The following is a 13,276-nucleotide window of genomic DNA, read 5'->3' on the forward strand; positions in this document are numbered from 1 at the left end:
CCCTTCCACTCTGAGGTCCTCACTGTATGTGCTGCAGTCACAGTCTCTTGGGCCTTGGTTTTCCTCTGTGATTTTATATTTGCAGTGTAGACAGACACGATAGATGTCTTGTGTGGAAGGGCCTGAGCTAATTAGAAGCAGAGTTGAATTTAGAAACTCTGAAAGGTAAACACCAAAGATGAATTTGGCTTTATGTCTGAAGAAATTGCTGACTATATAAAGCTATCTCTTAGAGGCTGAAGAGATAGTTCAGTGGTTAAGAGCACTGGCTGCTCTTTCAAAGACCTGGTTCGAGTCTTTTGTCCATATGGTGGCTCAAAACCATCTGTAACCCCAGTTCAAGGAGCTCTGATGCCCCTTCTTTGCTCTGTGGGCACTTGCACATACATGGTACACAAACATACATGCAAAGAAACGCTTAGATACATAAAGTAATTTTTACAATTAAAAATAAATAAAAATTAAGTTATCAGACAGTGGAATTAGCTACCAAATGAAGAACTTTCTAGAACAACATGTATTCTAGGTGCTGTGAAGTGCCCTCTTCTCAAGATGTTACACAGTGATTTTTCTGTACCTGGTGAGGCTGTGGCTCTAAGGCACTTCCATATTGGAGACAGGCTGAACTGCGCCAGAGCTCACATGGCACCCAGTAGCAGAGCAGCAAAATAATGTGGCAGTTTCTCAGTACTCTGTTTCTGGGTTGTGTGGCTTTTGAGATGACTGGGGCATTGCTTTTGAGGTAGTCTCACCATGGAGCTCAGGCTGGCCTGGAACTCACCCATCTCTTGCCTTTGTCACTCCAGTGTGGGTGTTGCAGGCCTGGGCCACCACATCTGTCCATTAGGTGTTAAAGAATGGCGAGATAAAGTAGCCTCCCCCTTCAAAACATAATCTTCTTTGAGAAGTACCCTTCTAATATAAGGAAATCCATTTACCCTTCCTGATAGAAACCTTGTATTAAAAACAGATGTATTTATTGTTGTATATGAGTATTTTGTCTACATGGATGTATTGGTACCACATACATGCCTACTGCCCATTGAGGTCAGGAGAGCTCGGTATCAGATCTTCCTGGTACTAGAGTTACAGACGTGAGCCACCATATAAGTGATAGGAACTGGACCCAGGTCTTCTGCAAGAACAAAGTGTCCTTAGCCACTGAGCCCTAAGTTACAGTGTAGTTACATTTGTAGACCGTGGATTCACGGTCTGGGTGAATCTTTGGGTGGGTGTTGTTTTTATGGTATCTGCTGTGTGGTCCAATGCAGTGACTTTAGCACTCCATTCCTCAGCCTCCTCAACTGGAATTTAGGATCAAAAAGAGTCTTTTAGTTGGCGGTTCCATTGTTATGAAGAAACATTGTTATGACTAGGGAAACACTTACGAAAGAAAACATTTAACTGGGACTGGCTTACAGTTTTAGAGGTTTAATCCATTGTCATCATGGGGGGAAACATGACAGCATCTAGGCCGACATGGTGCTGGAGGAGCTGAGCGTTCTACATCTTGATCCAAAGGCAGCAAGAGACTATATTCCACACTGGGTAGAGCTTGAGCTTAGGAGACCTCAAAGCCTGTCCCCACAGTGACATATACACTTCCTCCTACAAGACCACACCCATTCTTATAAGGCCATACCTCCTAATAGTGCCACTCCCCAGGGGCCAAGCGTTAACACCTGAGTCTATGGGAGTCAGTCTATTCCAACTACCACAAAGAGTGTCTGTGTTTTTGAATAGCTGTTAAGATTCTGTAGTTTGTCTTGTGCACAGAAGAGCTCACTGAGTATTTCAGAGTTATAATAATATAGTAATAATTATATAATAAATACAATAATAATCTCAGTATTGTTTCAGTGAAGGAGGAGAGATATGAATGGTTATTAACAAGAACAGAAATGTAACCTTGTGTTTAAATTTCTCTCAGAGGAAACACAAGAATAGAAGAGGCATGTGAAATGTATACCAGAGCTGCAAATATGTTCAAGATGGCCAAGAACTGGAGTGGTATGTACAACATTTTGTTTATTTACCAGGCAATTGCGTTAAAAACAGTTTGGTGGGAAGACAGGACTGTGTGTTCCCTTTAAAGAGTGAGGCAAGCATTGGTGCTGAAAGGATCCTCATCTCGGGTAGCTAACAAGATTGAGCACTGGGACGTTGTCTGTCTCTGCTTCTGCCAGCCACCCCGTGTAGTAGGCTTTGCCTCATCTGCTCATGTTCATGCTCCTGGCTGCCACTCCAGAGCCTTGGCATATGCCATTACCTGTTTGCATACTTTTCCCTTGTTTATTGCTTTCTTCTGGTCCATCTTCAGATGTTATCTTCTCAGCCAGCTCTCTTGACTACCCCTTAAAAACAGTGACCTCTCCCTGGAAACTTCCTACTCTTCCCCATAGCCCACATTACCTCCTAGGTATTTTAGTGATTTATATTTACATGAATCATCACATGGAGGCTCTCTCTAGCATGTACCTTCGAGGGTCAGAGTGTTTATGTGTCTGCAATTGGACTCCATCTCTAGGGTCCACACCATGTCTCTGATGTGGTGGATAGTCGGTATAGTATTTAACTGAATAAATAAACAAGGCCCCGAAGTTAAAGCACTGGTGCACTGATGGTGATCATGACACCATTTTGTCTCTTTATAATTTTAAAAGTTCTTTTATAATGATTAAGCTAATGCTTTTCAGCCACCGTTGAGACTGACAAGTTGGGTAACTTCCCAGAGACTATTCTTCTTTAAAGACACTTCCAGGTCAAGAGAGACCAAGCTGCTCTTGTTAGCAGTGATTGGAATTTGTGTTCCAAGCAATGAAGTGGCGGCATGCAATTGTGTAACCAGCACCAACTGTTACCTGGGAGGTCGAAGTAGCCGAAAGGAGCCAGCTGTTGTGCTGTACTCCCAGCAGGAAAAGGATAGGTCATGATTAGTCGTGGGACAATAAACGTAGTCAAAAGTAAAATGTCAGTGGGGCTTGTAAAGAAATGAGAAGCGTGCTGAAATGTGCTGGGGAGAGGTTTGTTTACAGTAATGAACATGGCTGGCACCAGTGTGTCCAGAGCCAGGCCCTCCCAACTTCCCGGCAGGTCCGGGTCATTCGTTCTTCCAAGGCAGAGCCAGGCAAAGGTCCTGATCAGTTGGGTTCTGCCTGCAGCTAGCTTAGCCTTGGTGCTTCTCAGACTCTTGTACGTCTTAATGTGGCTCTCCAGCTGCTAGCAGGGATTATTCTTACCTAACTGTAGCCCTAAGGTCAGTTTTCACGGGTTAGTGTTTGCATTAATCCTTTTATGCTGCTAGAACAAAATACCTTCATCTGAGGAATTTATAAAATACAGAAATATATTGCTCAGAATGTAGGGAATGTAAGGATTAGAAAAGTGAGGACTCCTCACCACTCCTAAGATGCCATCTTGTTGCTTCATCCCACATGGCAGAGGGAGCAAAGCAGCGTCCTGTAAGAGTGCTAATTCCACTTATAAGTGTGTGAATTAACCACTCCTTTAAAGGGCCTAGTGGGTAATACTATGCCATCTGGATACTCAAATACAAAGGGTGGGGGATACCAACATTCAGACCACAGGAGCACCCATGCCAAGCTAGGTAGTCAGTGCTTTCTAAATCTCACGTCTACTCTTCTGTCAGAAACAGAGGGACAGATCAAAAATTGAACTGGAGCAGGCTCCAGGGTTTGTATGGCTTCCTTTCCTTGGTGATCAGAAGGCCATGTGGGAATTAGGTCAGTGCCTGTGGCGAGGGTGCTTAGGATCCGGAAACAACTAAAGCTTTCACAGAATTGGATGTTTTATTTCTTACGAGTGAATTTAAAGCAAGTAGTTACTTAGCGCAGTGCACTGCTTTGTGTCTGTTGTTAGTTAGCACTGCTCCTAGCTCCCAGAACAGTCTGAAGGAGGAGAGTCTCACTTAGCTCATGGTTTCAGAGACTCACTCTGTGCCCGTTTAACCCCATGTGTGTGGGCAGAATGGCATCCCAGGAGGGGTGGTGGGAGAGGTGCTTCTTCACCTTATTGTGGACAGGAAGCAAGAAGAGCAAGGGAAGGAAGGTGGCCCTGTCAAGCTTTAGTTCCTAGACCTCACCTAGGCACACCTCTCCAAGCTTCTAGAACTGACCAGCTGGAGGCCAGCCATTCAGAACATGAGTCTGGACATAGCAGCACATCACTGTAGTCCTGACATATGGAAGGCTGAGGCAGAATTGGAGTGAGTTCAGCTTCAGGAAGGGCAAGATCCTACCTTAGCAAACCACGTCTTTCCCCCAAACCCTAAGGTTTCATGCCATTCTTAGTCATGTTTTTCCTACTGGAGCAGACTCAATAATAACACCTGAGAGCCAGAGACACTGGATTGAGAGATGGATGAATACCCTTGGCTTCAGTGCTTTGCCCTTTAACTGTGAGCTGGGTGCACCTTGTTGGGCTGATCTCATGATGTAGACTAAGAGCATAAATTTTGGCCAACAGTCATTAAGAAAGGAGGCTCTGTGTTCAGTAAAGCAGGCCTTCTGGAACTGTCGGGGAAAGTGACCAACACCCAGATGCACTTGTTTCAATGTGATGCCTCTGGTCTCTACCTGCAAAGCCTCCTTTTTGAGACTTGGACTCTTATTTGGAAAGGCCTTGTTTCACAATTTAACTGTGGCACCTTCTTCAGCTGCAGGAAATGCATTTTGTCAAGCTGCCAAACTCCACATGCAGCTCCAGAGCAAGCATGACTCTGCTACCAGCTTTGTGGATGCTGGAAATGCGTACAAGAAAGCGGACCCTCAAGGTAAGGCCGCACAGAGGCTCTGTGTGACTGGCTTAGCAGCATTTCCTGTGGCCTCGAGGTTGGTGTGCCACGCTAAGTCCCGGTAATAAGAATTCTTGTGTTATGCGATAAAAAGGAAAATTTGATAAATGTAATGTTTACTCTTTAATCATAAAGACATTAGTTTGGAAGGGTTAAGGGACATTCATGTAGCTAAAGCTGGCTTCAAACTTGCAGCTCTGCACCCTCTGACTCTGGTTCCAAAGTTCTGGGATTACAAGGACCTTATCTCAACCTCATGAAACATGGTCCTGAACTAAGAAGGAAACCCCGATGTTACTGTATTCCTCGATGTGTTTTATGTAGTGAGGGAGTGGTTTAAAAGGTGTCAAAGGTGTGTTAACCACGCAGAGCTCTTTATTGTTTTCCTAAGTGCTCTTCAAAACCTTTTAAAAAAATAGTAGATTTTAAAAGTCGTAAAGTATTGCAAATGTTATTTCCTTTTGGAGAAGTATTAAAGTAATGTATTACAATCCTGTTACATATACATGGCTATCTTTAGTCTTTTTTGGTTGGTTTTTCGAGACAGGGTTTCTCAGTGTAGCCCTCGCTGTCCTGGAACTCCCTTTGTAGGCCAGGCTAGCCTCACTCAAACTCACAGAGATCCGCCTGCCTCTGCCTCCCAAATGCTGGGATTAAAAGTGTGCACTGCCAACACCACCACCACCACCACCACCACCTTGAGTCTTTTTTCTTTTGTAGTCTATTTTGTTTAACCTACAAGTCTAAACTTCTAGGAATGTATCCCAAAGAAAAATGTTGTCCAACTTTTTTTTTTTTTTTTTGTAGAAAGGTTAACCATATTTTTATTTCCTAAGTGAGAAACTGAACACTGTGGGTATAAGCAGAATGTGGGGTGGGGCACAGCAGACTTACAATGTAGAATACCACACAAGCATCCAAGTCTCTGGTTTGGAGCTGGTTGTGGTGACACACCCCTATGATCCCAGCACTTGGGAGACTGAGGCTGGAGGCTTGGGAGTTGCAGACCAGCCTAGGATGTATGTGTGTGTGTATATATATATATATATATATGTATATATATATATATATGTGTGTATGTATGTATGTATAATCCAACCCTACATCAAAGAAACAAAGTTCTGGGTTTCATAAATGTACTTTGACCTGGTACATCCTCATGTGCTAATTTAAATTAAGGAGCTGAGCTCTGGATGACTACAGTTTCTCCACAAAAAAAAAAAAAAAAAAAAACCACTGGATAAGAACTTGGTGATGTGGGAACACTGGGCCTTAGTGGTGCAATCGATAAGTTCTGTCTGCTTTTGTGTAGTCTGTAAGGTGTAGTGGTGAATGGACATTTTAAAATACACTTTAGGAGCGGTTGCTTCTCGTTTTTGTCCTTCTAGTCACTTTTCTGTTTCTCCTGTTAAGCTGCCTCCTTCTGCCTCTTTCAGCCACACTTTTCCGTGACAGGAAACTTTCTGGCTCTTTGTTTAAAAGAAATGATATAAGTTATTAGGATTGTCATCATGAAATTTTCCCTTCGTTAAGTGGAATACCGAGACCATTTTGTTAGGTTAGCGTACTGAAAGTTAGCGTCTGTGAACAGTATGCACATTTACATACAATTTAAGAGATGAACAAGTATTTCAAAGTGCTTTAAATGTTGGCCACCTGAAGAATGGAGTCCATTGAAATAATCTTTTTCTTGTGAAAAAGTGATATTTCCCAAAATTAATATAGACACACATGATATTGATGAAGACCGCGTTTATCCTGTATAGTAGCAGGTGTAATTTATCAATGTTGGTGGCAATCCCTGTGGTCTTGTTTCATCTGTAATACAGTCTGCCACCTGAATGGATCCCCTAAGAGTTACTAAGCCAGGATTACTGCAGCTACACTGCTTTTAAATGCCAGTGCAGCCGCTGGGAACAAAGCCACACTAATGAATCTGTATTGTGCATGATTGTGTCTGCTCCTACTAACCAGCCTGCCCACCCTCCACTCCAAACTGTACCTCCTTACCGTCAGTAGCAGCCAGGGATCGGGCTCAGCGGAACCCTCTTTCACTGAATGAATTTTTCATTGTTTTTCTTAAATGCCAACGCTTCAGAGGCTATCAACTGCTTAAATGCAGCCATCGACATTTACACAGACATGGTAAGACACTGCATTGCTTGAATGGCCGTGGGGTGGAGTCCTTAAGCTGCTTTAGAGTTGTGCCTTTTCTTGTTCCTAACCTGGCTGGTGTTTGTGTAGGTGAAACCGGTGTGTAACTCTGTTTTCTCCCCTAGGGGAGGTTCACAATCGCAGCCAAGCACCATATCACCATTGCCGAGATCTATGAGACTGAGCTTGTGGACATTGAGAAGGTGAGCACTGACCACACACGGTGCCGACGGGAGATGCTTGGCCTCTTGGCTGGTTCAGAATCATTACAGGTGTCCTGGCGGAGTCTTCCTAGGCCTGACTGGCTGAGAAAGGGGCTGCTTACCTGGAGTGCCTCAGATTCACCTAGCTCACCTGTTGTTTGTGCTTTGGTTCATGTCAGAGTGGTCAAGAGATATTGCACCTGTCTAGTGAAGTGCTCTTGAGGCTCTGGAGAAGCGGAAGGCAAACTCTGCAACCTCGGTCAGCGTTACCCTCTCAGCATTGCTGCTCTCACCATGTCCTGCTTGGCCAGCTTTTCTTCTCCGGTACCACAGTCATCTCTGAGCCAGCAGGTCTTAGACTGCATTCTCTTCTCAGGTGCCACCCCTACCCCTAGTCTCTGGTTAGCAGACTAGCTTGCCCTTTCTCTAGTCCCATCTAGCTTGTGCAGAGTTTCTGTGAGCACTTTTCTCACTACTCCAATGTCTCAGCTCTTCTTAGTACCTTGTCCCCAGTTTTCTAGACAGGAACAGTACTCCTCAGTTGGTCTCCCACATCTGCTTCCTCACTCCCTCATTTCAGACTCTCACACAGTAGAGCAGCCACAGTGAGCCTTGATACTTGTGTGTCAGCCTGCCTCCAATATTCATTTTATATGTATGGGTATTTTGTCTGCATATATGTGCCCTTGGAGGCCAGAGGAGAGGGTATCAGATCCCCTGGAATTGTAGTTACAGGGTTGATTCTTCCTGTGGGTGCTGGGAACCAGAACTGAGTCCTTGGAGAACAGTCGGTGCTCTTGACCACTGTATCCTCTCTCCAGCCATTGTGTACAGCCTTTGGTTGATACACCCTTAGGAGGAGCTGGAGACCTGCATTAGGTTGTCATGAGACCAAGTTGCTCCTCTCACCCCACTCATGTACCCCCTAGAACCTCAAGTTTCTCATATTCTCCTGCTCTGTCCACCTTACTCCAAACCCTGCAGCTTCCATGCTGTGTTCTGCCTTTCTGCCCTGTACCAAATGAGCTCCTGCCCTTGGGCCTGGGTACCCTCTGCCTGCTTAGCTCTTCCTCACACATCCACAAGCTGACTTCTTGTGTCCTTTATCACCACCTCTTCTAGCTCATGACCCCCTAGTTAAGATTATAGACCTCGAAAATACTCCTATAATCCTTATTCATCTTTTCACCTTATTTTACAGCCTCATACCACCTCTCATCCTGCGGCATATACTTGCTCATGATTCTGGTGTTTCTGTCTCCTTACCTCTGGTCTTAGCATATCAGCAGAAGTCTGTCTCTGCCTTTCTGATAGGGCCCAAAGCCCAGGGCATAGACGGTTCTAAACAAACACTTATGCATACTGTGCCCCCTCTCTGGCATAGTCACAGATCCAGGAAGCATTCGAAGCTGAAGTCATACCAGCTGCCACGTTTGGTGGGTACACAGAATTTTCTTGCAATCGTTTGATTATGTTCACCCCCAACACACACACACACACACACAGAGAGAGAGAGAGAGAGAGAGAGAGAGAGAGAGAGAGAGAGAGAGAGAGAGAGCGCCATACTCCCTACTCTTTTCTGAGGAAGCTCTGGCCTAAGAAGGCTACTCCACATGTGTAATGTGGAAGGGAGGGGGTGAGTTGAGTCTGCAGTTGTTCTCTGGTATAGTATCAATAAAGAAATGAGAGGGAACAGGTCAGCTGTGACTAGGCCTTAATTTTCTCAGCAGTTGGAATGGGCATTGTCTTTTTACTGGGTTGAGTGGATCTTGCAGATGTTGTGGAATGTGTACAGACATCATTTTGGGTTGCTTCTATGCCCATAGAAGTCAGAAAGACACCCCTGGCCTGGCAGTCAGAAGGCGCTCTGGTTGGTCTGGAACCCATTCCTTGTACCAGGGGATGTTTTGCATCACCGCTTCACTACACAGGGCACCACAGGGTAGGGGTGAATGAAATGGCTTCTAGTGCTGCCATTTTCCTTCTTTTTGTTTGTCATGGTGGCCCTTGAGCTTCTATTGTCTGGTCTCTTTCTGTCATTCTGTGAATTAACCAGTAGGTGGCACCTTTTTTCACTGATGCATCTTGTTCTGTTGAAAGGAATTTAAGAAATAAAGGCTCGTGTTGTGGTTCGCGGGATTCCAGCAGTCAGGAGTTTGGGACTGAAGGATTATAAGCTCAAGGCCAGTGTGTCTGCATAGCAAGGCACTGTCTCAAAAAAAAAATATATATATATGTTTATCTTACACACATTCAGACATGGAGAAGAGAGCTAGCTTGTCACGGTCCCTGACTTTGAGGCTCTTACATCGTTAAAAATGTCCTTGTCTTCTCTTTTCCCTAGTTGGACTCACAAGGTTGTGGTCAGTGAAGTGTGAAATTTATGTATGAGAAATCAATTACCCTGAAGTACTAGTTTGTTGTAGATATTATTCACTGTCCATATGACAGATATCTCTTCAATCTCTTGATTCATTCAAAGATTTTATCTATTAGGCAGTGAGATGTGCCATCGTACATCCAAGTGACTTCTTGTAGCTTCCTGAGGTAAAATACTCACCAGCATGTAAGCAGGTCTTACCTAGGTGATGCTTGAGTGATCCAGGGGACACATAGCTTGTTTCTGGTTTTGGCTCCGGAAAGACCTGGTTTAGTAGTATTGCTTACAGCATCAGATGAGCACATATCATAGCTTTGGCTTTAGCTTGAGGCTATTTAAGGTTTAACAGTGTTCCACCTGCACAATGGACTCCTAAGGTTGAAATAGTGAGAGACTGTAGGCTCCCTTTCAGCTCCAGGGCCCACAAATGCCTGGAACTTAACATGCCCCTGGCTTCAGGGATGCTATGGTGAACAGCAGTCCTGGGCCTTCCCTTACGGAGCTTGCCTTGCTGTGGGAGATAGAAGCGCATGCGTGACAGTTCTGAGAAACATTCCAGAGGACTGTATTGCCCCTACTGCTTTTGTATAGAATTCTGTGTTGTTAAGAGGGGGGTACAGTATACTTATTGTTTTTCTTCTGTCTTGGTACTTGACCTTTAATTGTAGTTCACATGTTTAGCATGTATACTTGTTTCTATTTTTATTTTTCCTTTTATAATACTGAGGAACTCTGGGGAGCAAACTAGATAGGTGGACTATGTGGCTAAAGTATACATTAGATGTGTCGTATGGAAGAATTGTTCTAGGCCTGTGTTCTTGGGATACTCCACAATCCAAAGACTTCAGTAGTGTTGTCTCTGACAACTGTAGTCACTACTTTACAGATGGGCAGAGGCTGTGGGCTTTCAGACAGCATTCAGCTAGAGTTCCCAAGCCCACTTTGTTCTATTTGTTTTCCTATGTCTGTGCCTCGCACTTTCAGTCCGATTTTCCTGTTACACTGGTTGTGTATCTGGGAAAGCTTGTAAATGATGGCAAAGGACTGCAAACCTGCTGCTTGCTTCTCTATGTCTGGAAGCTAACAATGCTGTTTTGTGGTTTAATCATCAGAAGCAAAAGCATTGTGGCACATGCAAAACATGAAATTGGGCCAGTGAAGTAGCTCAGAGGGGTAAGCACTTGCTGTGCAGCCTGATAAACAAGTCCAGTCCACAGAACTCAGACAAGAAGGAAGGAGAGAGCCAGCTCCGCAAAGTGTCCGATGACTTCCACATCCTCTAATCTTCCCTCCCCAGATTAACATTTAAAAATGTTTAAATCACGCAAAACTGAAGTTTATTATGAATCTCTAGGATATAGCATTTATTCCTATGTTGTTACAGGATCAGTGAATACCTGCAACCAGAACTCAATCAGCAATTAGACCCCAGAGTATGATTAGAGCTATTGTGGGAAATGCTTGCCTGATCCCTGCTGGAAAGCCTCCTGTAGACTTACCTGTTGCCATTTGGGCTGAAGAGGCCATTGGTTTTTCAGGCCCTTACCTATGTACATGGTCTGTTTCCGCTGTAACTTCCTGAAAAGTAGCTAACTCTTCCCAGAACCTAACCTCATCAGGCTTGCTAAAGCAGTATATGGCATCCTGTTCTTCGAACTGCTTTCTATTGTTTGGGGCTCTGATAGGGTGTGTTTCGCCTTTTGAAGTTTCCCGTGGTTTGATTCCACTAATCTTGTCACAGCCTGATGTAACCTGCTAGCTTTCTGCTCTCTCCATTTGACTATTGTTAGAGTATCACAAATTTTAAGGAGTACCTTTGCCTGTGATAGTAAGAACAGTCAGAGCTGCTGCTGTACTTTGTAGAACATAACAGCTTCACAGCACTCTAAGCTAACATTCACTTAGCTTAGAGTACATTTGATCATGGTGAGTATGCTGGGGTAATGGGTTGGTTAGGAAGCAGGTTGACAGAATTCTTCCATCTTCATTCTGTGGCTTCAGTCTACCAGACTTGGCCATGTTTTTTTATGTTTGGGAAGTAGAAAAGATCAAGGGAAGAATGCAAAATAAGACGTTTGGCTGTTCATCTTTCATCAGAGAACTAGTCATGGCTACCCTGGCTGCGTGGAAACTGGGCTGTTTCCTGTAAGTAAGGGAAACTGTTGGCTACTTTTCTGTTGCTTTTAATAAAACAACATGACCAAAACGAATTTATGGAGCAAAGAACTTATTTTAGCTTAGAGTTCTACAGGATAGAGTTCATTATGACAGGAAGACATGACAGCAGATGACAGGCATTCTGGCAGAAGCAGGAAACCAAGAAGATGCAGAGGAGAGAAGGAACTAAAAATGGGGTGATGCTATAAACTCTCAAGATAAGGCTCAGTGATGTACTTCCTCCAGCAAGCCTGTACGTACCCATAACATTGCCATACAGCACCACCAACTGGGACCAAGTTGTCAGCTATGTGAGCCTTAGCGGGACATTTTTCATTCAAGTCACCAGAGATAGAGAGTCTCCAGGAGGCTTTAGGGCTACATACTTTATTCTGTTGACTGAGGAGGCCAACTTGTAAAAGATTTGTCACTGAATAAGTTTAATTATCAGAAAAAAATATCTGTGTACATGTAGATTTAAATTTTTTATTACATTAATTCACTTTTGTGATTACACATTTTGTGATTACACATATTTTCCATTACACACTTGTGGAAGGCAGGGTACAACGTGGAGAAATCCCTTCTCTCCTTCCACTATGAGAGTCCCAGGAATCAAACTCAGATTGTCAGACTTGCTAGCAAATGCCTTTACCTACAGAGCCATCCTGCCAGCCCCAACATGTAGTTTTTAATGCAAATCTCTAAGTGAATTGTTTGTAAATTAACTGTATGTACTTTCAGGCTATTGCACACTATGAACAATCTGCTGATTATTATAAAGGAGAAGAATCTAACAGGCAAGTGCTTTTCTTCATATCAGTGGCAGGCTTTTCATATGTGATAAAGGACACACCATCTTGGTCATCTAAGCAAGTGTCCTTAGGCCAGGTCTCCTCAGTATTGTCACTTTCTTACTTTCAGCTCTGCTAACAAGTGTCTGCTGAAGGTGGCAGCCTACGCTGCACAGCTGGAGCAGTACCAGAAAGCCATCGAGATCTACGAGCAGGTGAGGACTGTTGTCACCTTGACAAGTTTGTATCCATCACTACTATAGACCGCTAGAGCCTTCCCATCACTTCCAGAAAAAGCCAGGAAAGCAGCCTGCTTTCTTTCTGTTTTCCTGATTTGCCCTTCTTGACCCTTTGACACGTATGGAATAGTGCACCATCTGTTTTCTGTGACTGATTTCATTTTTAAGATTCTTCATATTGTAGCATGTGTCAGTGTTTCATTGCTTTGCATGGCTGAGTAATAATACTCTGGCTTTTATGTTCATCTGCCGATAGGCATTTAAAGAGCTTCCACTTGGGATCTGTTAAGGATAAACTGCTGTGAACATTTGCACTTAACCTGTGTGAGAGCATGTTCTCAGATGTCTTGACTCCATACTTGGGAGTGGAATCAGGATTGTTTGGCTCCTTGGTGTATCAATGCCTACCTTGCTGGGGAGCTAGCTGACTCTCACAGAGTACTGGGTCATTGAGCATTCCCAGGACAGTGTCCAAGGCTCAGCTTCTCTGGTCCTCACCAGCATCTCCGTGATCCCTAATGAATGTGAAGGATAGT

At 44.0% G+C, this 13,276-nt stretch overlaps 1 protein-coding gene across 2 annotated transcripts in view; it reads left to right on the forward strand.

The window, feature by feature from the left end:
* Napb (NSF attachment protein beta) overlaps positions 1 to 13,276 on the forward strand; it is a 41,017-nt gene that overhangs the window by 18,275 nt on the left and 9,466 nt on the right. The window contains exons 2-7 of one of the 2 annotated variants that reach the window (XM_021155984.3): positions 1,931 to 2,010; positions 4,676 to 4,792; positions 6,912 to 6,958; positions 7,093 to 7,170; positions 12,452 to 12,507; positions 12,632 to 12,716. In XM_021155984.3, the coding sequence (XP_021011643.1) occupies positions 1,931 to 2,010; positions 4,676 to 4,792; positions 6,912 to 6,958; positions 7,093 to 7,170; positions 12,452 to 12,507; positions 12,632 to 12,716 (463 nt within the window). Of the gene's footprint in view, positions 1 to 1,930; positions 2,011 to 4,675; positions 4,793 to 6,911; positions 6,959 to 7,092; positions 7,171 to 12,451; positions 12,508 to 12,631; positions 12,717 to 13,276 lie in introns of those variants that run through there. The other variant, XM_029473963.2, reaches the window with a different exon arrangement.

Source organism: Mus caroli, unplaced genomic scaffold (assembly GCF_978045245.1).
Source record: "Mus caroli unplaced genomic scaffold, Mus_caroli_1 scaffold_2, whole genome shotgun sequence".
Lineage (NCBI taxonomy): Eukaryota > Metazoa > Chordata > Mammalia > Rodentia > Muridae > Mus > Mus caroli.